This window comes from Oncorhynchus mykiss, chromosome 20 (genome assembly GCF_013265735.2).
Source record: "Oncorhynchus mykiss isolate Arlee chromosome 20, USDA_OmykA_1.1, whole genome shotgun sequence".
Classification (NCBI taxonomy): Eukaryota; Metazoa; Chordata; class Actinopteri; order Salmoniformes; family Salmonidae; genus Oncorhynchus; species Oncorhynchus mykiss.
This window is the reverse complement of record NC_048584.1, coordinates 26,544,176-26,569,179: the sequence shown is the minus strand read 5'-3', so window position 1 is coordinate 26,569,179 and position 25,004 is coordinate 26,544,176. Positions and strand designations below refer to the sequence as shown.

The following is a 25,004-nucleotide window of genomic DNA, read 5'->3' as shown; positions in this document are numbered from 1 at the left end:
GCGGTAGTCGTTTAGCTCAGTTACCTTAGCTTTCTTGGGAACAGGGACAGGGACTTTATGAAACAATGTTCTCTTCTCTGCTTTTACTGTTTCTTATTTTATTAGAATTGGATATCCGTGTTGTTTCTCATATAAACCCAAACTATTATCATAAAGCTGATTACCCCAGGATATTACTGCTCCTCAAAGTCAGCTTGGACAATGGCTGTCTTTGGCTCTGATGTACAAAGTGTTTTAGGATATTTCAGGACTTTAGTAATTGTTGAATGGACGATGTGTGGTGAATTATTCTCTCCGTCTTCCTCTGACGTTGGGTAACTCCTAATCCTACAGTAGGAAAACCTCAATCTCACTGGAAATAGTATTTGGTCTATTGGTGGGGGATGAAGTGAGTTTCCCCTTTACTATGTAAGCACTTTCAGCATTTGGAAGCCCTATTTAAATCCAATCAATTAATTAAAGGTCCCAAATAGTCATTCTGATTTCTGTGTAAAATAGCCTTTTGAGTGACTCAAATATCACCCATAATATTTTTGGGGATATAAATGCTCACCATTTTAGAAAAATGTGTTTCTCTCTCATGGCTAACTACCAGGAAGTTTGAAAAGACAGGCTGAGTGGGCTTGCCTTGACTGACAGCTCTTTGAAACGCAGATGTCAAAATACTTGGAGGCAGTGAGAAGTGTTGCAGTAAAATCATCTTAAGCAAATTTGGTGATATACAAAACAACTCAAACAACATGGAAATTGCATCAATTATTTTTATACCTCTCCTGTTTGGCATGTCTCTTGTGATGTGGTTCACAGCAGCACTGACGGATGTGTTGACATGACAACTGCTGGCTGAAGACCTAGCGATCCAGTAACTAGCTAACACCAGACACATATGAAAGGGGAGACATAAGTATATTTTCCACAGATGAATAGCGGAAACTTTTAGTAGTATTTGCTGACACCCTACAGTCATATTTTTGGCACCAGTAGAGTAGCTATATAATCACACCTTCTCCGATGTTGGTTACAAGGCATATGTAAATTAGGTAAGAGAATATCATTTTACCAGTATTAAAATGAGAGTGATGTCACCGTATCCCCTTAATAATCCCGCCTCCTGAATCCAAGTGATTGACATGGGGGAGGGGACCAGTAACTTTATGATCAAACTGTATCAACGTAGAAGCAACAGTCATTTGTCACACTTTGGCCATCATACACCATATCAAATTGAATGAAAAACATTATTTTCACTGTTCATGACCTGTATGAATCAATTAAATAGAAGTTTAAAGTCATTAGCTGCCGCAGAGGTCGTGGTCAAACAGTAGAGTTTACTTCTGGTCCTATGGGCCCTGGTCAAAAATAGTACACTATATAGGGAAAAGGGTGCCATTTCAGATGCAGCTATACATTTGTTTCACCAACCAGCGTTACATCGGTGTTAAGTGACCTCTCTCACGGGAAGCTGTGACCGCACTTGGGTAATTCTATAATTGCGCGTGTGTGTGTGTGTGTGTGTGTGTGTGTGTGTGTGTGTTTCTCACATATGCAGGTAGGGTTTTAATTTGGCTTCAGATAAATGCCATTGGTTGGCCTACACCGGTAGTCTCTGCCATCTCCGGACTGATTAAATGAATGGAGGGTCATGGTGGTGTCTAAGGCACAGCGCTACAATGAAACGTCTGTACTGGATTGTTTGTATGTTGTAGGTCATTAGCAGAAAGGGTAGGTAAGGTGTATTCATGTCAATGCTAAAGAGCGGTATGAATCGTTTGCTTCTGTTAAGAATGCCTTACCTTTACTCTTGAAGGTATGTTTAGTATTTACACTAGCATTCGTTTCTTCAGAAGTTAATATCTAGTTGCTTGCTCTGGGCCTTGTGTGGCTCCTCCTGATCAAACCAGGGTGCCTAGCTTTGAGAGAAGAGCGGAGGGGATTAAAGTGCCTCGTCATGCAGAGGTACATCTTGTCTCCCAAGTGGCACCCTATTCCCTATATAGTGCATTATTTTTGACCAGGGCCCATATGATTCTGGTCAAAAGTAGTGCACTATATGGGGAATAGGGTGCCATTTGAGACATGGCCATATAAGGTGCATTGAAGTGATTTCTAACCCACTGAAGGAGGAGCGTTATGAGCAAGCATGTGGAGGAGCTGGAGTTATCCTGGATCCGCTTACGCACAGCATCACTCAGGGCCAGTACACAGGGTCACTGTGTGGGAATCAGAGATGTGTACATACACCACTCTCAGATGCTGCATACAGCAGATCACACTGCATTCAGTGTGAGTGTGTGTATTTGCGTGCCCATTAATAGCCTACCGCTCTTATCCAGAGCTTTGGCTATGGATCTTGTGGTACAGTTTGGATGTGAGCCATCAATTCTCCCTCTTAGAAACAGTCAGACATGGCATTTTTCCACATTCTCTGTTTCCCTTGTCAGTGGGTGAAGACGTTGCCCTGTGGTTCTTCATTTCTATGCATATTGATTTATGAGAGTAAGTGAGAGTTGAGAGTTCTGTAAATTTCCCGATATCTATCAGATCTTGCCAGCAAGACAGTGGAACGTCCTCTGAGTTCCAGCAGGTGGTTTTAGACTAGCTATATTTTAAATGTGGTTGAAGTGTATTATTAGGCTGAGATTCAAGGCATATAGCGCAGCATGGTGGTCAGCCGACAGTTTTCCATTGGCAGGCTCCACAGGATAACTGGCATTTTTTTATGCAGTTAGAACTCGACACAGTCAGCCATTTCCCTGAAGGTAGTTGTCTCCCCCTCAGATCTGCTGCATGTCAATGGATCTGACCTGTGACCTCCTTAGCTCTTTACAGTGACCTACCATAGTCTACATTTGATCATAGGAAACACACTCTCCATGTCAATCAATGGGTTTCATGGACTATGGTAGTTGTCCTAGCTATACTGTAGCTACAGTAGTACCGTATCCACAGAATTTACAGTTCTGTGCTGGGAATTGCCAGGGACCTCATGATACAATATTATCACAACTTTGGTGCTAATACGACATGTATCGCGATTCTCACAATTTATATGTATTGCGAATCGATACTGTGATTTTATTGCGAATCGATGTTCCAAAGATATTGCTCACCATATGTCTGCTGCAGAGAGACAAGATAGAGCCATGAGAAAATGAGTTATCGTTCATGTAATTAAAATGTCTGAAAACGAATTGGCTCCCTATTTAAAAAGATGGAGAACAATCTATGAAAGAAAAATACTAGCGTTTTGGTGCAGGTACAGCAAACTAACACAATTAATTAAGAACACCAAGGTACACTAAGGTAACCTGCCTAAATGACTACCGACCTGTAGCACTCACTTTTGTAGCCATGAAGTGCTCTGAAAGCATGGTCTTGGCTCACATCACCACCATTATCCCAGAAACCCTAGACCAGGGGTGTCAAAGTCAAATGGACGGAGGGCCAAATAAAAAAATCAGCTACAAGACGAGGGCCGGACTGTTCGAATGTTCATTGAAAAATTTTTAAATGACGCATATAGTCTAGTGAACCTAATTGAACCTACTGAAAACCTAACAAATATATTACAATATGATCAGATAAATAAAGCAATATTTTCTTATGGCTCTGTCAGTAATCTTTAATTTTCAACAGACACAAAAGACAAATTTCCTTTATATAAATATCCCCATAACATGAACATTAAATGAAAGAAACCGGTATTCAAGGCACCATCAGTAGACTATATTTTCTATTTTAGCAAAAGTGGGCTAAATTTACTTCAAAGAAAAAACAATAATAGCAATTTTCTATCATCCACTCAACTGAAATATTTTTAAAATATAATTGGATTGAAATACAAAAAAATAAAGTGCAAAAATCTATTAATCAAAAACAACACTTTGTTTAAGGAGAAGTAACATGCAGTGAAAACAAATATTAAATTTTAACTTTTAAACTTGAACTGAGTAAAAACTCTAAATATGTGATTGCACAGTAATGTTCACTTGTTTGAGGTTGAGGGTGATACTTGGTGGTGTCCCATCTTTTCCACAAGTTCATCAATGTTCGGGGTAAGGCTCTGAGCTGAAGAAATCCTCAGAATTGAGTGGAGGTGTTCAGCAGTAAGTCGACTTCTGTGTGATGTTTTGTTCAGGTTCATCAAAGAAAACAGTTGTTCACACAGGTATGTGCTGCCAAACATAGACAACGTTTGAGCAGCCTGGATGCGCAGCTGGGGCATTGTGCCGGGGAGGAAACGGGCGAACTCCGCAGCACCCACTGCCGCATATTTTGCCCTCAGTGCATCATTGCATTGGAGGTCAATCAACTCCATTTGGAGGTTTGGTGGTGAGCTTTCCACGTCAACAGCAAATGGGTTACCGAGCAGTTCCAACCTGCTTTTTTGTGCTTCAAAGTCAGCAAATCGGCGTCGAAAGTCAGCGGCAAGCATACCTATTTTATCAGCCAACTGTGTGCTCGGGAACGCACTGGTAGAGAGCTTCTCTTTCATGGTCTGGCAGCTGGGAAAGTGGCTCAAATTTTCTTTCCGCATCTGCGTCTCCCACAGAGTCAGTTTGGTTTTAAATGCCTTCACTGTACTGTACATATCAGAGATGACACGATCCCGACCCTGCAGCTGCAAGTTTATTGCATTCAGATGACTCGTAATGTCACACAGAAAAGCCATTTCACACAGAAACATTTTGTCTCGGAGTTGTGTTGTGTCTTTCCCTTTGCTGTCCAAGAACAGACAAATCTCCTCACGAAGCTCGAAACATCTTTGAAGCACCTTTCCCTGGCTTAGCCATCGCACCTCTGTGTGATAAGGCAAATCACCATGCTCCGTTTCTAACTCCGTCAGAAATGCCTTGAACTGGCGGTGATTCAAACCTTTGGCTCTGATAAAGTTAACTGTGCGCGTGATGATGCTCATTACATGCTCCATTTTCAAGGCTTTACCGCACAACGCTTCCTGGTGTATGATACAATGATAAGCTGTCAGCTCACCTGTCGCGTTTTCCTCTTGCATCTTTTCCCGTATCTTCGCCACCAGTCCGCTCCTGTGTCCACACATCGCAGGTGCTCTGTCGGTTGTCAAACCCACGAGTTTTTCCCAAGGCAGCTCCATCTCATTTACACATCTTGACACCTCTTCATACAAATCATGCCCCGTAGTTGTGCCATGCATAGGACGTAAAGCCAAAAACTCCTCTGTCACGCTTAGGTTGGAGTCCACTCCGCGGATGAAAATTGACAACTGGGCAATGTCAGAAATGTCGGTGCTCTCATCCACAGCCAAGGAATATGCAATAAAATCTTTTCCCTTTTTCACAAGCTGCTCTTTTAGATTGATGGACAACTGGTCTACTCTCTCGGCAATGGTGTTTCTGCTCAGACTCACATTTAAAAAGAGTTGCCTTTTTTCTGGGCAAACTTCGTCACAAACTTTAATCATGCAGTTTTTGATGAAATCCCCCTCCGTAAATGGCCGGGCTGATTTAGCGATCTCTTCTGCCAAAATAAAACTGGCCTTGACAGTTGCGTCCGCGTGTGTGTCCGCGTGTTTCGTTTCATAATGTCGTCTCAGATTATACTCTTTCGGTACCGCCACACTTTCTCCACACAGAAGACACACAGGTTTTCCAGCTACCTTCGTGAACATATACTCCGACTCCCACCTTGTTTGAAACCCCCGGTTCTCAGTATCCACCTTCCGTTTTGCCATTTTTGATGGGTATCTGAAAGTTAATTTTACTGTGATGCTGACGACTGCTGTGCCAATAAATATTGAAATGAAGCAGCCTACTGCTCGGTGCTTCACCTTTGCATTGTGGGAAATGTAGTATTGGTGCGTGTAAAAGATCTGCGGGCTGCCGGCTTGCTGCGGGCCGGTTCTAATAATAAATCAAGATCATCCCAGGGGCCGTAAAAAACCTTCTTGCGGGCCGGATGTGGCCCGCGGGCCTTGACTCTGACATATGTGCCCTAGACCCACTCCAATTTGCATGAAACCATAACAGATCCACAGATCTCTATTGCGCTCCACACTGCCCTTTCCCACCTGGACAAAAGGAACACCTATGTGAGAATGCTATTCATTGACTACAGCTCAGCGTTCAACACCATAGTGCCCTCAAAGCTCAGCAGTGATCACTTGATCACCGACAATGAGAGAGAGACTGAAATTTGGCATGGGTCCTCAGATCCTCAAAAGTGTCTACAGCTGCACCATCGAGAGCATCCTGACTGGTTGCATCACTGCCTGGTATGGCAACTGCTCGGCCTCTGACCGCAAGGCATTACAGAGAGAAGTGCGTACGGCCCAGTACATCACTGGGGCCAAGCTTCCTGCCATCCAGGACCTCTATACCAGGCGGTGTCAGAGGAAGATCCTAAAAATTGTCAAAGACTCCAGCCACCCTAGTAATAGACTGTTCACTCTGCTACCGCACAGCAAGCGGTACCGGAGTGCCAAGTCTAGGTCCAAGAGGCTTCTAAACAGCTTCTACCCCCAAAACATGAGACTCCTGAACATCTAATAAAATGGCTACCCAGACTATTTTCATTTCCCCCCTCTTTTATGCCGCTGCTACCCTCTTATCTATACATAGTCACTTTAATAACTCTACCTACACTACTGTTCAAAAGTTTGGGGTCACTTAGAAATGTCCTTGTTTTTGAAAGAAAAGCTCATTTTTTGTCCATTAAAATAACATACATTTATCAGAAATACAGTGTAGACATTATTAATGTTGTAAATGACTATTGTAGCAGGAAACGGCTGATTTAAAAAAAAATGAATATATACAGTTGAAGTCGGAGGTTTACATAGACTTAGGTTGTAGTCATTAAAACACATTTTTCAACCACTCCACAAATTTCTTGTTAACAATCTATAGTTTTGGCAAGGCAGTTAGGAAATCTACTTTGTGCATGACACAAGTCATTTTTCCAACAATTGTTTACAGACATTATTTCACTGTATCACAATTCCCGTGGGTCAGAAGTTTACATACACTAAGTTGACTGCCTTTAAACAGCTTGGAAAATTCCAAAAAATTATGTCATGGCTTTAGGAGTTTCTGATAGGCTAATTGACATCATTTGAGTCAGTTGGAGGTGTACCTGTGGATGTATTTCAAGGCCTACCTTCAATTTCAGTGCCTCTTTGCTTGACATCATGGGAAAAACAAAAGAAATCAGCCCCAAAAAATTGTAGACCTCCACAAGTCTGGTTCATCCTTGGGAGCAATTTCCAAACACCTAACAAGTACCACGTTCATCTGTACAAACAATAGTACCCAAGTGTAAACACCATGGGACCACGCAGCTGTTATACCGCTCAGGAAGGAGACACATTCTGTCTCCTAGAGATGAACGTACTTTGGTGCGAAAGGTGCAAATCAATCCCAGAACAGCAGCAAAGGACCCTGTGAAGATGCTGTAGGAAACGGGTACAAACGTATTGATATCTACAGTGAAAAGAGTCCTATAATCGACATAACCTGAAAGGCTGCTCAGCAAGGAAGAAGCCACTGCTCCAAAACCACCATAAAAAAGCCAGACTACGGTTTGCAACTGCACATGGGGATAAAATTCATACTTTTTGGAGAAATGTCTTCTGGTCTGATGAACAAAAATAGAAATGCTTGGCCATACTGACCATCATTATGTTTGGAGGAAAAAGGGGGAGGCTTGCAAGCCGAAGAACACCATCCCAACCGTGAAGCACGGGGGTGGCAGCATCATGTTGTGGGGGTGCTTTGCTGCAGGAGGGACTGGTGCACTTCACAAAATAGATGGCATCATAAGGGAGAAACATGATGTGGCTATATTGAAGCAAGATCTCAAGACATCAGTCAGGAAGTTAAAGCTTGGTCGCAAATGGGTCTTCCAAATGGACAATGACCCCAAGCATACTTCCAAAGTTGTGTCAAAATGTCTTAATGACAACAAAGTCAAGGTATTGGAGTGGCCATCACAGACCCCTGACCTCAATCCTATAGAGCATTTGTGGCCAACCAACCTGATTCAGTTACACCAGCACTGTCAAGAGGAATGGGCCAAAAGAAAGAAGCTTGTGGAAGGCTACCCGAAATGTTTGACCGAAGTTTAACAATTCAATGTCAACAGTGAAGAGGTGACTCTGGGATGCTGGCCTTCTAGGCAGAGTTGCAAAAGAAATGCCGTATCTCAGATTTGCCAATAAAAAGTAAAGATTAAGGTGGGCAAAAGAACACAGACACTGAACAGAGTTAGATTGGTGCTGGACAAGTGGGAGATTTGTACAGGGTAAAAGGGATCTTGAAGAAGAAAGGCTATCACTCCATTTTGCAACACCAGCCTGGGGTAGGCTGTCATTGTAAATAAGAATTTGTTCTTAACTGCCTTGCCTAGTTAAATAAAGGTTAAATAAAATAAAAACCCTGTGGACGGCGCTTAATTGGAGCCAATTTCCTCCCACAACAGGACAATGACCCAAAGCACAGCTCCAAACTATGCAATAACTATTTAGGGAAGAAGCAGTCTGCTGCTATTCTGTCTATAATGGAGTGGCCATCACAGTCACCGGATCTCAACCCTATTGAGCTGTTGTGGGAGCAGCTTGACCGTATGGTACGTAAGAAGTGCCCATTAAGCCAATCCAACTTGTGGGAGGTGCTTCAATAAGCATGGGCTGAAATCTCTTCAGATTACCTCAACAAATTGACAACTAGAATGCCAAAGGTCTGCAAGGCTGTAATTGCTGCAAAAGGAGGATTCTTTGACGAAAGCAAAGTTTGAAGTACGCAAATATTATTTAAATAAAAAATCATTATTTATAACCTTGTCAACGTCTTGACTATATTTCCTATTAATTTTGCAACTCATTTAATTTATGTTTTCATGGAAAACAAGGATATTCCTAAGTGACCCTAAACTTTTGAACGGTAGTGTACATGTACATATTATGTAAATTACCTTGACTAACCGGTGCCCCCGCACATTGACTGTCACGTTCATCATAACGAGGAAACCAAGGTGCAGCGTGATATGAATACATCTTTTAATAAAGAAAGAACACTAAACAAAATGAACGTGAAGCTATATAAACCGAATGCTGACAGGCAACTACACATAGACAATAACCCACAAAACCAAAATGGAAAATGGCAACCTAAATCGGATCCCCAATCAGAGACAACAATAAACAGCTGTCTCTGATTGGGAACCAATTCAGGCCACCATAGACCTACATATACCTAGACATACTAAAACCCCATAGATATACAAAAGCCCTAGACAGGACGAAAAATACCTGGACAATACAAAAACTAAACCAACCACCCTCGTCACACCCTGACCTAACCAAAATAATAAAGAAAACAAAGATAACTAAGGTCAGGGCATGACATTGACTCTGTACTGGTACCCCCCTGTATATAGTCTTGCTATTGTTATTTTACTGGTGCTCTTTAATTACTTGTTACTTTTATTTCTTATTCTTTTTCGTATTTTTTCAACTGCATTGTTGGTTAGGGGCTTGTAAGTAAGCATTTCACTGTTGTATTCGGCACATGTGAATAATAACATTTGATTTGATTTAAGGCAAGCCTAAATAAGTTCAGGTGTAAAAATGTGCTTAACAAGTCACCTAATAGTTGCATGGACTCACTCTGTGTGCAATTAAAGTGTTTAACATTATTTTTGAATTATGTTCTCATCTCTGTACCCCACACATACTGTACAATAATCTGTAAGGTCCGTCTGTCGAGCAGTTAATTTCAAACACCGGAAAGAATGGCACCTATTGGTAGGTTAAGAAAAAGCAGACATTGAATATCCCTTTGAGCATGGTGAAGTTGTTAATTACACGTTGGATGATTAATCAATACACCCAGTCACTACAAAGATACACGGTGTCCTTTCTAACTCAGTTGCCGGAGAGGAAGGAAACCTATACAGAATAAAAGTATTCCGAAATATGTATCCTGTTTGCAATAAGGTACTAAATTAAATCGTATGTCCTGAATAGAAAGAGTATTGTTTGGGGCCAACACAACACGTCACGGAGTATCACTCTTCATATTTTCAAACATGGTGGTGGCTGCATCATGTTATGGGTATGCTTGTTCTCGGCAAGGACAACAGTAGGGAGTTTTTTAGAATAAAATAAACGGAATAGAGCTAAGCACAGGCGAAAACCTGGTTCAGTCTGCTTTCCAACAGACACGGAGAGACAAATTCACTTTTCAACAAGATAATAACTTAAAACACGAGGCCAAAAATACACTGGAGTTGCTTACCAAGACTACATTGAATGTTTCTGAGGCCCTAGTTACATTAAATCAGCTTAAACATCTATGGCAAAATGTGAAAATGGCTGTCAAGCAATGATCAACAACCAACTTGACAGAGCCTGGATTTTAGAGACTTACCCAGAAAGATTCACAGCTGTAATTGCTGGCAAAGATGATTCTAACACTCAGGGGTGTGAATACTTATGTACATTCGATTTCTGTATTTCATTTTCAATAAATTTGCTAACACTTCTGAAAACATGTTTTCACTTTGTCATTATGAGCTATTGTGTGTAGATGGGTAGTAAACAACAGCATTTAATCAATTTTGAATTCAGGCAGTTACACAACAAAATGTGGAATAAGTCAAGGGGAATGAACACTTTCTGAAGGCACTGTATATCGTCGAAAATGTTTTTGTCACACCCTGACCATAGTTTGCTTTGTATGTTTCTATGTTTTGTTTGGTCGGGGTGTGATCTGAGTGGGCATTCTATGCTGTGTGTCTAGTTTGACTGTTTCTGTGTTTGGCCTGATATGGTTCTCAATCAGAGGCAGGTGTTAGTCATTGTCTCTGATTGGGAACCATATTTAGGTAGCCTGTTTGGTGTTGGGGTTTGTGGGTGATTGTCTCCTGTGTCAGTGTTTGTTTCACACAGGACTGTTTTGGGTTTACACGGTTGTTGTTTTTGTAGTTTATTCATGTATAGTTTTCTTTTTAAAAACAAACATGAATTTCAACCACGCTGCATTTTGGTCCTCCTCTCCTTCGACGGAAGAATCTCGTGACAATTTTGCACAAGCACACTCAGGAATGTTATCTGGTTTCATCTGAATATGCTCTTTAACCATTTCTCTCTGCCTCAACCTAACAGGATGTTTAATGTTATTGTCGTGGCTGGTGTATCAGACACCAGCAGTTCTAATGACTGTGGTGATTAAAGAGGAGTGTTGGTTTTAAATGAGTTGTTTTTATAGCAGAAATGTCACTGAGTCTGGTCTAGCCGTGGGTGATTTAGAGAGAAGAGAGAGAACACTACATCTAATCACACAGTCCGGTATGATGAGGCCATTCAAGTAGCTTGAAGTTTTCTTGGGAAGAACATAATTCAACTTTAAAAAGGTATATTTACTGAATTGTCCTTATCTGCCTGGAAGGCTATACAGTGAGGCAGTGGTGGTCAGTTCACTTTAATACAGCTGCTTAACCTTAACCTCAGTCGGAGAGTTATGTCTGCACTGCTGTTTGAATGTTTAGCTAGCATTATTTTAATGAATGATTGATGGGAGAGATCAGTCAGCTCTGGTGAATCACTAACTGATGATAGCTTGACTGAACTCTTATCTCACAAATCAAATGCCCCACCCAAATATCCAACCAAAGAAACATCACACTGAAATGACCTCAAATATACCTCAAGATATACAAGATATCATCACATTAACTTACTAAGTGATCACATCTGAATATCACATTTTAATGGTAACATTTTAATCATCAGTTGTCAACCTTTAGTCGTCACAGAGTCCGTTCCAGTCAGACCAAACCTAATCATTTATTTAGGCTACACACCAGCCGAGCCGTGCTGTCTGGGTTAGACTGTACATGCTAAATAAGGTGGGGGTTTAGGAATATGAATGGCTAGAAAATACTGGATTACATGTAGACAGATGTCAGTGATCTGCAATGAAAATGGAAAATAAAGTACAGTATATCTTGTCTTATTTTGGAAGAGGACTATTTGAGGATTAGAAGAATATTTGTAGTTAGAAAAGATGAGTGACCCCTCATACATGTGCACAGGGCATTTATTTGAGAAAAAAATCACTAGCTCTCTACACTTACAGTGAGGGAAAAAACTATTTGATCCCCTGCTGATTTTGTACGTTTGCCCCCAGACAAAGAAATGATCAGTCTATAATTTTAATGGTAGGTTTATTTGAACAGTGAGAGACAGACTAACAACAAAAAAATCCAGAGAAACGCATGTCAAAAATGTTATAAATTGATTTGCATTTTAATAAGGGAAATAAGTATTTGACCCCCTCTCAATCAGAAAGATTTCTGGCTCCCAGGTGTCTTTTATTCAGGTAATGAGCTGAGATTAGGAGCACACTCTTAAAGGGAGTGCTCCTAATCTCAGTTTGTTACCTGTATAAAAGACCCCTGTCCACAGAAGCAATCAATCAAATCAGATTCCAAACTCTCCACCATGGCCAAGACCAAAGAGCTCTCAATAATGTCTGGGACAAGATTGTAGACCTACACAAGGCTGGAATGGGCTACAAGACCATCGCCAAGCAGCTTGGTGAGAAGGTAACAACAGTTGGTGCAATTATTCGCAAATGGAAGAAACACAAAAGAACTGTCAATCTCCCTCGGCTTGGGGCTCCATGCAAGATCTCACCTCGTGGAGCTGCAATGATCATGAGAACGGTGAGGAATCAGCCCAGAACTACACGGGAGGATCTTGTCAATGATCTCAAGGCATCTGGGACCATGGTCACCAAGAAAACAATTGGTAACACACTGCAGTGAAGGACTGAAATCCTGCAGCGCCCGCAAGGTCCCCCTGCTCAAGAAAGCACATATACAGTGGGGCAAAAAAGTATTTAGTCAGCCACCAATTGTGCAAGTTCTCCCACTTAAAAATATGAGAGAGGCCTGTAATTTTCATCATAGGTACACTTCAACTATGACAGACAAAATGAGAAAAAAAATAAAGAAAATCACATTGTAGGATTTTTAATGAATTTATTTGCAAATTATGGTGGAAAATCATTATTTGATCAATAACAAAAGTTTATCTCAATACTTTGTTATATACCCTTTGTTGGCAATGACAGAGGTCAAACGTTTTCTGTAAGTCTTCACAAGGTTTTCACACACTGTTGCTGGTATTTTGGCCCATTGCTCCATGCAGATCTCCTCTAGAGCAGTGATGTTTTGGGGGGCTGTTGCTGGGCAACATGGACTTTCAACTCCCTCCAAAGGTTTTCTATCGGGTTGAGATCTGGAGACTGGCTAGGCCACTCCAGGACCGTGAAATGCTTCTTACGAAGCCACTCCTTCGTTGCCCGGACGGTGTGTTTGGGATCATTGTCATGCTGAAAGACCCAGCCATGTTTCATCTTCAATGCCCTTGCTGATGGTAGGCTTTGTTACTTTGGTCCCAGCTCTCTGCAGGTCATTCACTAGGTCCCCCCGTGTGGTTCTGGTATTTTTGCTCACCGTTCTTGTGATCATTTTGACCCCACGGGGTGAGATCTTGCGTGGAGCCCCAGATCGAGGGAGATTATCAGTGATCTTGTATGTCTTCCATTTCCTAATAATTGCTCCCACAGTTGATTTCTTCAAACCAAGCTGCTTACCTATTGCAGATTCAGTCTTCCCAGCCTGGTGCAGGTCTACAATTTTGTTTCTGGTGTCCTTTGACAGCTCTTTGGTCTTGGCCATAGTGGAGTTTGGAGTGTGACTGTTTGAGGTTGTGGACAGGTGTCTTTTTATACTGATAACAAGTTCAAACAGGTGCCATTAATACAGGTAACGAGTGGAGGACAGAGGAGCTTCTTAAAGAAGAAGTTACAGGTCTGTGAGAGCCAGAAATCTTTGCAGAGGGGTCAAATACTTATTTCCCTCTTTAAAATGCAAATCAATTTATAACATTTTTGATTTGGGATTTTTTGTTTTTGTTATTCTGTCTCTCACTGTTCAAATAAACCTACCATTAAAAATATAGACTGATCATTTCTTTGTCAGCGCGCAAACGTACACAATCAGCAGGGGATCAAATACTTTTTTCCCTCACTGTAACCGTATACCAAGATAAAACATTGTGGTTATAACATTGTGAAGTTTTCACTGGCACTGGCCTTGGTCTGAGCTGGTACGTGCTTCTTGCTAGGGCATTTACATGTACTGTTGACTGTTAGAAGATACAGCACTCAGTCACAGTTGCTCTAGGGATTCATCTCAAATGGCATCCTAATATCTACATATTGTTCTACTTATGACCATGGCCCATAAGCAATAGGCTACTCTTTGGGAAACAGACTAGATGTTGGGTAACATGAGAAATGGTACAATGATACAGCAAAAAGGACAGCTTACTTTACTCGAAAACCAAATGCTTTCCTAGAAAACCAAAGCCACAGAGGAGTCCCAAACCCTGACATCACTACTTTCTCCAGAAGTCTCTTCTTAAATTGTGCCATGCAATATGAGTGGTGTTTAGGTGCTCTTTACCAGAATGTTCCTGGAAGAATAGGGAGGCCCCAGTGCCTAGAGGGTTTAGGAGAGGCAGAATTAATAAGGGTAGTTGAGAGCTTTTCATGTTCCTCTTCTTTGATTATGTTTTTGTATGGATCCAGAGATGTGGTTCAGTTCTCTCTCTCTCTCTTTGTATCTCTCTCCCTCTGTCCCCCTCACTCTATCCTCGCTGTCTTTCACTCCCTCCTCACTGTCTCATTCAATTCAAGGGCTTTATTGGCATGGGAAACATATGTTAATTAAAATTGCCAAAGCAAGTGAAGTATATAATAAACAAAAGTGAACTAAACAAAAACTTACAGTAAACATTACACTCACAGAAGTTCTGTCTCAATCTCTCTGTCTCGCTCTGTCTCTCTCTGTCTCTCTCTCTCTCTCTCTCTCTCTCTCTACTCAGAGCCTGTCTATGAGGCTGTAAGCTGCTGAGTCATCTTGGGTTGAACAGAGAACATCTGCCCTCTCACTCATTCTACTGTGTACGCAGGGCTCAGCTCAGTGTACAGAGAGGGAGATGAGGGAGGGTGGGAGAGGAGGGATGGAGAGGAAGACAATGTTGAAGGAGGGATGGAAAGCTAGATTAGGGATGGACTGGGAGACGGGGGGGGGGAGTGGGTGGAGAGAAGGATGGAGAGAGACTGGGGATAGGGATGGAGAAAGACACAGGGTGGGAGAGACGGATGGCGATACCAGGAGAGAGGGCGAGAGGGATGGAGAGATGAGGGGGAGAGCTAGATAGATGAGAGGAATGGAGAGAGATACGGATGGAGAGAGAGAGTTTGATCTTATCACCAGCTATTCTTTATATTGCTGATCTACTGTCCTGCTGCTGCTGCAGTATATCCTCAATGTGAGCTATCTGCTTACATACTATACAGTTGAGGCGTACTGCAGCACAGTTTGCGGGGTGCCGCAGGATTCTATGACACGTTATTTATGTGTCAGCCATTGTTGCCAGAATGATGCAATTTACCACAATCTGCCACCATCTACCACAAACAGGCGCGGCATAAGGTCCAAACTTTTAAAGGAAGAACCACTGTACACTCTCCCACTCCTAACCCTGGCCCCTGGTCTCCAAGTCCAACATAACCTGCCACATCATCATCAGCCATTCAGGTGGCTAGACTCCTGTAGCTTCAGGCTCTTTTTTTCTCACACAGATAGACATACAGACAGCTGACTGTTGGCAATCACTTGGCAGTGCAGTGTACAGAGTACCATTTCTGTATTCACAGAAGAGGACTCGTTATAGCTAGAAGATGGGGTCGGAACAAAATACTTTAGCTTCCTGTTTATTGCTCTCAGAACCAAGGACAGCAGTACAGGGACTTGAGGGGATTGTGACTTCTTGTAAGACGTCTATTGTCCCTAACATCTTTTGGAGAAATCTTCATGATATGCCTCTTTTCTCGTTTCTGTCTTTTTTTCCCTTTAGATTTCTGTGTGGTAACTGTGGCGATCTGCTGCTGCTGTAGCCATGTTTAGGAACAGCTTGAAGATGTTGCTGACGGGCGGCAAGGCCAACCGCAAGAAACGCAACAGTGGTGAGTCTGACCCCTGACCTTTAACCTCTGACCCCTAGCCTCTGAACTCCGTCTGATCTCAGCAAACAATGATTCACAGCACCCTTATCACAAGAACAGTGGCTGTTTATGGAAGGTTGTTAGGATCGTACTGCGTCAGCGCTAATAGCCTTCCATTGGTGTTCAATAAGTAGTGCTCAAAATAGTCACGTGACATCAGGCTCATCTATAGGTACACCTTGTTGAACACAATGAGAGGCTTCGCAGAAACCCATTGAGATTACAGATTGAATTCGTTTTGTAGAGTTGATTCTTGGCTGATGACACTTTCAACACAAGGCATATTATCCTAAACCCTCATGCTTAACAGCCACACAGTGCTCGTTGTTCCTATAGTACACTTCAGCTCACTCTATGCACTCATTTATGTCACTCAACTCTTAATGCTCTCATTCAGAAGGAGAGAACTTTGATGTGGCTGTTCAGCCATAGTCAAGAGCAACACTTTCTGAACGCTTCATCTACTCTGCTCTGCAGCTGCATAGATGGGAGATGTGCAGTAGATCTTATTTGAATGTAATACGTTTGGTGTTTATGTCCAGGCAGTGTAACAGCCGCCCTCAACAGTTCCCCTAGGTATGCAGGGCTACATCCCAAGTGGTATCCTATTCCCCGTTTAGCACCCTACCCATAGCGCTCTGGTCAAAAGTAGTGCACTGGAATAGGATGCCATTTGGGATGCTGACAGGGTCTTCATTACAGAGGAGAAATGTGCCGGCTATGGGATTTTGCTAGGCCCGCCACTCTGCGATTTTCTGCGTATAAATGAATCTTGTCATGTCCTGCATGTGAGAACAGCTGAAATGTTGAACAGAAAGGCTGGGATATATTGTGTCACACATTGTCAGTCACACCCACCCTATTGACTAGATCAATTGACTAACGTAGCGCTCTGGTGTGTTCCAGCACCTTTTGCTGCTTTAACTTGGAATAATCAATCGCACCAAATAGCCAAACATTGTTATAAGACAGATGCTTTTTTTATATGAGGATGCTGTGTATATGAGGATAAGGGCCATCTCGCTTCACATCACTGATTTAATCCTACTTTGTGGTTATAACATTACACACCCACTAATAAGGTTTGAGTGGTGTGCATGTAAACTTTTTTGTTTACACCAATCAACAAGTACATGTTATATTATATAGAGAGTATGGAGTGCCTCATACAGTGAGTCCAAAATGGCACCCTATTCCATATATTCCCTATGAGCTTTGTTCAAAGGTAGTGCACTATAATGGGAATTGGGTGTCATTTGGGATGTAGATGGAGTCTCCAGCACTGCAGTATGGGGTGCCTCATACAGTGTGTTGTGAAGCTGGGAGTCACCATTAGGTAACCCTCTCCTGTAGTCTCCAGGGAATGTGATGTGAGTCAGTTATACTGGAACTCTCTCTCTCTACCCCTCTTTCTTTCTTCCTCTCTCTCTCTCGCTGCATAAAGAGATGACTATGTCCATCTGAATCTCAGTTAGATGGTGTTTGTTTGTAAGAGTTTTGTGGCTGTCACTTCACTGGGAGTCCACTTACTGCCTGACACACACACACACACACACACACACACACACACACACACACACACAGCAGAACGACTGTGGTTGTAGAGAGCAGAGCTGAGTGAAATTGGCTAATTGCAAAGGGATTACAGGCAGCAACAGTGCAGTTAACATGACTGGCATACAGAATAGGGTTATTATGACGTGCTATCTCAAGACAGACACAGCTGATTGGTTTATTGGTACATGTGTGGAGTGCGGCTTGGTATGTTGTTGGATTCATATCACAGCACTGAAATGGAATGTTAAGATGGACCTTAAAATCTTATGCTGGTCTCAAGGATGAGTGGAAATATTTCAGACATACTTGAAAAGCAAGAACATTACATTCTCTCAGAGCAGGAGTTGTGTTGTCACCACATAGAATAGAGCTTTTACAGCACTCCATCTGTTGTAGTCTGCTATGAAACTCCTTGGGCTGTCCTTGGGAGGCTGGGAGAGCAGCAGGACTTCCCTTCCCTTCCCCTGTCTGTCTGTCTGTCTGTCTGTCTGTCTGTCTGTCTGTCTGTCTGTCTGTCTGTCTCTGTCTCTCTGTCTGTCTCTGTCTCTCTCTCTGTCTGTCTGTCTCTGTCTCTCTCTCTGTCTGTCTGTCTGTCTGTCTGTCTCTGTCTCTCTCTCTGTCTCTCTGTCTCTCTCTCTCTCTCTCTCTCTCTCTCTCTCTCTCTCTCTCTGTCTCTCTCTCTGTCTCTCTCTCTCTCTGTCTCTCTCTCTCTCTCTGTGTGTGTGCCAGGATCTCTTTCGATAATGAGGGAAAACACCACCAGTTAGTCTGCCTGTCAAATACACAGTGCAAACCTTATGCTACTCAGTCAGTCAATAATGTAAATGTTATTCTATCAAATCACATAGGCAAACTACACTTGATTTTAATTGAAATATCAACAAGTCTATGAAATATCATACACTGTATGCTATTCTCAGTGTTATTACGGAGTAGACTGCTGTTGAGGATGTCAATAATCGTTGTCATCATGTCTATCAGTACAACATAAGTATTGCAGCTGACAGGTTTCCTGCTCTTCTATCTACACAATACACAAGATTGTCTATTTCACTGAACACAAGTAGTCTCATTAGATCTCAGTAAAAGGCAAGTGTTACTAGCATCACTTGATGCAATGTCATCTTCAGACATCAGATAGGCTTTGAATAACCTCTTTGTTTAGATGATGATATGGATATTGAGAGACGTCTGACTAGGACACTGGCATACGATTAACTAAAGATCAGAGTTTAAGACTCCTACATCCCCAATAACATACTATGTAGAAGAATGAAGAAATGTATTGGGCATGCATTCTAGCTGGTGTGCGAGTGGGGATATGGGACGTAGCCCAAGATTGGAGGGTCCATCCCTGCTGCTGGCATCTGACACATGGGCCTGAGCTGACTGGCACCCAGGGTGAGAGGGGTGAAGAGTGGGAGAGGGATGGATAGAGAGAGATATGGAGCCCAGAGAGAGAGGGATGGAGGGGAGCGATGGAGAAAGGGAGCTCAGGTTGAGATGGTGAGAGGTCACGAGGGATAGATGGAAAGGGATTGACGGTGAGTGTCTAAGAGGATTGGATAGATATCACAGCATTATGGTAATATCTTAATCCTGCGCTACGATTGGCTGGCTGGAAATGTTGCCTTAATACTTCTGTCTCTCCAATACTCTCAGATCTACAGGAGTGGCTGGGGAATAAGGGTTAAACCTGTAGGGACGAAGAGTAGGTCAATTTGGAATGTGCAGTGACAACTCTGCAGCTTTGAGACTAAAATGGGGTTCAGTTCTAGAATACAGCAAATGACAAACTATTCCCTTTATAGTGCACTGCTTTTGGCCAGGGAACATGGTCAAAAGTAGTACCCTTTAAACAGAATAGGGTGTCATTTGGGACTCAGTCATACCCTCCAGCAGGCTACGGTAGCCTTCTGCTCTGTCTATGCTGTATTATTGATGGAGGCCCTTAATGAACACTCAGACATGCCTTCAGTCTGTGGGCGGGCCACTTGAATGAATTAAAAAGATTGGCTGCTCCTGATTGGCTTGTCCTACTCCATACACAGTGTGTGTCCAAAATGGCACCCTATTACCTATATAGTAGACTACTTTTGACCAGAGTTCTATGGGCCCTGGTCAAAAGTAGTACGCTATAAAGGGAATAGGGTGCCATTTGGGATGTGCACACAATAACGTCCCCTTCCTGTATTAACAAAGTCATAAAAATGAATGGTTGAATTAAAGTAGAGTCACCACAGAGACCTGGTGATGTTGGATACAGTGAGAGGATACAAGAGGATCAGCCACACCACACGTCGGGTTATCAGGTTTATCCTTAAAACCCCATTAAATCCTCTATGTTTTCTAGATTAGCTTTGAAATATGTTTTATCCTCTAATGAAGGATAATACATTATGCAGGGCTCACTTGAAAAGGAGACCTGGTTCTCAATGTGACTTCCCTGGGTAAATAAAGGTGAAATAACATGAAGACGTTCTCTGTGCAGCATAAAGACAATAACACAGATATTGGTTGAATCATACACAGTGCTGTTGTGCGCTTCTCCAATTGCAGTGTTGTTGTAAAGTCCAGAAACAGCCCTATGACACTAGGAGCATTGTGTTCCACTCCCTAGCTGATCCTATGATTTTGGTTTGAAAAGACCCAGCAGCATTAGATAATCAGTCTTTCAAACACTGGCCTCTCCATGAACACTTATATTATTGTTAGTTAGCAGATCTGGTATAAAAAATATTCATTATCCAAATGGCAAACTATTCCCTTTATAGTGCACTGCTTTTGGCCAGGGCTCATGGTCAAAAGTAGTACACTTTAAACAGAATTTGGGACTCAGACATACCCTACAGTAGCTCTCCTATCATGTGTCTTTCATCTAATGGCCATAAACATGTACGTTAAACTGGTATGTAAACAGCATCTGTACTCTGTAGCTAGTGAATTAGAAAATATCATGTATCCCAAATGGCATATAGGGTTCCATTTGGGATGCAGTCAGTATCTGTAGCCAGTGAAGGGGAAACTAAATAATGAATCAATATGGTGCAGCACAGCTGTGGAAAGGGAAACACTGACATTTGTAACTAAGGACGACAGCAATGCCTTGTCTGTCTAATGTACTGGATCTTCTCCTACAGTAGGCTGGGCTAAAGCATGTTGTTAAGCGTTATTTCAGTCCCAAATCATCCTATCCCCCATGGAGTACACTACTTTTGAACAGGCCTAGTGCACTATCTAGGGAATAGGGGTGTGAATGCTTAAACAAAGATGGGATCCTTAACGTTAAGAAAAATTCCTAACTGAAAAAAGTGCATTTTTATGATATATTTTTTCTTTGTTTTAACAGAAAACCATTTTATTTTTTTTAAATGCCAGTTTAAATGTTAAGAGCATTTGTCCTTTTGTCACATCCCTAATAGGGTGCCATTTGGGGGACAACCTTTGTCTGCTGTTGACATTTCATCTGCATTCAGTAGTGTGAGGGGGCTGTATAGACAGAGGCAGTGAACTGCTACAGCCCTGTCTTACTGAAGCTAGTCTTGTTGTTCGTCCAGGATGCACAGGGTTGTTCTGTTGTCATCAGATGAGAGAAGGAGATTAGCCATGTTTATAATGCCGTATGTCGTAGACCACTAGTTTTTGTACTTATTTTTTTAAAGCTCTTCTCAGTATCACAATATTAACAGCACAATTATTTATGATCTTCTAAAGCTAGAGTTCTATTTTGGTTTAAGTACAGCATCCACCATCAATATGCTATTGTGTGGGTGGCCCACAGGTGTAACCTAGCACTTCTGAAAGAGCAGTCAGTGACAGCAGGGTGGACTCCACCGTGCAACCTCCTCATTGGTCGCTGATGACCTCATCACTGGGCGCCCAGGTGATAAAGCACAGGTGACACTGCTGCCCTCCGAAGGTATAAAACAATCGACCCCGTCTCTCTCGGTGGAAACATGCGCTTAGTGATGCCCTCGTCACTAGGCACCTGTAACCTCATCTGGCCTCATCACTGGGCAATCATGTCAACAAAGTGGCTGGAAACAGAATGGTGGCCGGAAACAGAATGTCCTCTGAAGGTCAGAAATGTCAGAGGAGAGGGTGGCGAGATACAGTGCCTTCGGAAAGTATTCAGACCCCTTGACTTTTTCCACACATTGTTACGTTAAAGTCCTTATTCTAAAATTGCTGAGAAATGTTTACATTTAATCCATCTACACACAATACAGAAAAGTATTCAGACCCTTTGCTATGAGACTCAAAATTAAATTGAGCTCAGGTGCATCCTGTTTCCATTGATCATCCTTGATGTTTCTACAACTTGATTGGAGTCCACCTGTGGAAAATTCAATTGATTTGACATGATTTGGAAAGGCACACACATGTCCCACAGTTGACAGTGCATGTCAGAGCAAAAACATTAGGTCGGAATTGTCATTAGGAAGGAATTGTCCGCAGTGCTCAGAGACAGGATTGTGTCGAGGCACAGATCTGGTGAAGGGTACCAAAAAATGTCTGCAGCATTGAAGGTCTCCAAGAACACATTGGCCTTCATTATTCATAAATAGAAGTAGATTGTAACCAGCAAAACTCTTCCTAGAGCTGGACGCCTGGCCAAACAGCGCCTGGCCAAACGGAGCAATCGGGGGAGAAGGGCATTGGTCAGGGAGGTGACCAAGAAGTTGACCAAGAACCTGATGGTCACTCTGATAGAGTTCCAAAGGTCCTCTGTGGAGATGGGAGAACCTTCCAGAAGGACAACCATCTCTGCAACACTCCACCAATCAAGCCTTTATGGTAGAGTGGCCAGACAGAAGCCACTCCCCAGAGCAAAGTACAAAGAGATCCTTGATGAAAACCAGCTCCAGAGCGCTCAGGGCCTCAGACTGGGGCTGGAGTTGTAGTATGAATAGTTAACATAAGTATTGGTGGAATTTACAATGTTGTTTGTGCTCAGCTGGTTGCCCTTTTCTCATGGCAACGGGCAACACATCTTGCTGTTGTGATTGCACATTGTGGTTTTTCACCTAACAGACATGGGAGTTTATCAATGTTGAATTCGTTTTCAAATTCTTTGAGGGTCTATGTGATCTGTGGGAAATAGATGTCTCTAACGAGGTCATACATTTGTCAGAATGTTAGGAACTGCAGCTCTGTCACAGTGGTCAGGTATTCTGCTATTGTGTACACTCTGTTGGGTCTAATTGTGTTGCTGTCCTGGGGCTCTGTGGGGTCTGTTTGTGTTTGTGAGTGGTGTCCCTCTACCAGCTGCCAGAGGGGCCCCTTTCCAGGTAAATCTCTTTGTAGATATTTCTGTATTTCATTTTCAATAAATTAGCAAAAATGTCTAAAAACATGTTTTCACTTTGTCATCATTATGGGGTATTGTGTGTAGATGTGTGAGAGTAAAAAATATTGAATCCATTTTGAATTTTGGCTGTAACACAACAAAATGCAATAAGTCAAGGTGTATGAATACTTTCTGAAGGTACTGTACCTCTGTTGCCCTGGCCAGCTCACTATGTGCCTCCACTATGACCTACTTTGAGTCAGCCATTGTTGTCTGGAATGTATCCACCCCTGTCCGCTCCACCACCTCTTTGACACCCCATTCACCTCTCTACCCCTCAACCCCCTTTTATGCCCCTACAACTGTCATATCCACCACCAAAACCCCTTCTGTTTGTCCCCATCAGTCATAATGTTACTCCCCACCAGTCATAATGGGTTTGTTGCTCCCCACCAGCCATAATGGGTATGTTGCTCCCCTCCAGTCATAATGGGTCTGTTTCTCCCCGTCAGTCATAATGTTGCTCCCCACGTTGCCCCCCACCAGTCATAATGGGTATGTTGCTCCCCACCAGTCATAATAGGTATGTTGCTCCCCACCAGCCATAATGTTGCTCCCCACCAGTCATAATGGGTTTGTTGCTCCCCACCAGCCATAATGGGTTTGTTGCTCCCCTCCAGTCATAATGGGTCTGTTTCTCCCCGCCAGTCATAATGTTGCTCCCCACGTTGCCCCCCACCAGTCATAATGGGTATGTCGCTCCCCACCAGTCATAATAGGTATGTTGCTCCCCACCAGCCATAATGTTGCTCCCCACCAGTCATAATGGGTCTGTTGCTCCCCGCCAGTCAAAATGTTGCTCCCCACCCGTCATAATGGGTATGTTGCTCCCCACCAGTCATAATGTTGCTCCCCACCAGTCATAATGTTGCTCCCCACCAGTCATAATGGGTCTGTTGCTCCTCACTAGTCATAATGGGTCTGTTGCTCCTCACTAGTCATAATGGGTATGTTGCTCCCCACCAGTCATAATAGGTATGTTGCTCCCCACCAGTCATAATGTTGCCCCCCACTAGTCATAATGTTGCTCCCCACCAGTCATAATGGGTCTTTTGCTCCCCACCAGCCACAATGTTGCTCCCCACCAGTCATAATGGGTCTGTTGCTCCTCACTAGTCAAAATGGGTCTGTTGCTCCCCACCAGTCATAATGTTGCTCCTCACCAGTCATAATGGGTCTGTTGCTCCCCACCAGTCATAATGTTGCTCCCCACCAGTCATAATGTTGCTCCCCTCCAGTCATAATGGGTCTGTTGCTCCCCACCAGTCATAATGGATTTGTTGCTCCCCACCAGCCATAATGGGTCTTTTGCTCCCCACCAGCCATAATGTTACTCCCCACCAGTCATACCGGGTCGGCTGCTCCCCACCAGTCATACCGGGTCGGTTGCTCCCCACCAGTCATAATGGGTCGGTTGCTCCCCACCAGTCATAATGGGTCGGTTGCTCCCCATCAGTCATAATGGGTCTGTTGCTCCCCACCAGTCATAATGTTGTTCCCCACCAGTCATAATGGGTCTGTTGCTCCCCACCAGTCATAATGTTGTGCTCCCCACCAGCCATACTGTTGCTCCCAGCCAACCATATTGTTGCTCTCCACCAGTCATAATGTTGCGCATAATGGGTCTGTTGCTCCCCACCAGTCATAATGGGTCTGTTGCTCCTCACTAGTCATAATGGGTCTGTTGCTCCCACCAGCCATAATGTTGCTCCCCACCAGTCATAATGGGTCTGTTGCTCCCCACCAGTCGTAATGGGTCTGTTGCTCCCCACCTGCCAAAATGTTGCTCCCCACCAGTCGTAATGGGTATGTTGCTTCCCACCAGTCATAATGGGTCTGTTGCTCCCCGCCAGTCATAATGTTGCTCCCCACCAGTCATAATGTTGCCCCCCACTAATCATAATGTTGCTCCCCACCAGGCGTAATGGTTCTGTTTCTCCCCACCAGTCAGAATGGGTTTGTTGCTCTTCACCAGCCAT

At 43.0% G+C, this 25,004-nt stretch overlaps 1 protein-coding gene across 5 annotated transcripts in view; it reads left to right on the top strand.

Moving 5' to 3' along the window:
• The window catches only part of tanc2b (tetratricopeptide repeat, ankyrin repeat and coiled-coil containing 2b), a 220,374-nt gene that overhangs the window by 60,667 nt on the left and 134,703 nt on the right, over nt 1-25,004 (top strand). For all 5 annotated transcript variants that reach the window (XM_021576268.2, XM_021576266.2, XM_021576270.2 and 2 more), the window contains exon 3: nt 15,971-16,079. In XM_021576268.2, the coding sequence (XP_021431943.1) occupies nt 16,013-16,079 (67 nt within the window). In that variant the 5' untranslated portion in view covers nt 15,971-16,012. The remainder of the gene's footprint in view (nt 1-15,970; nt 16,080-25,004) is intronic.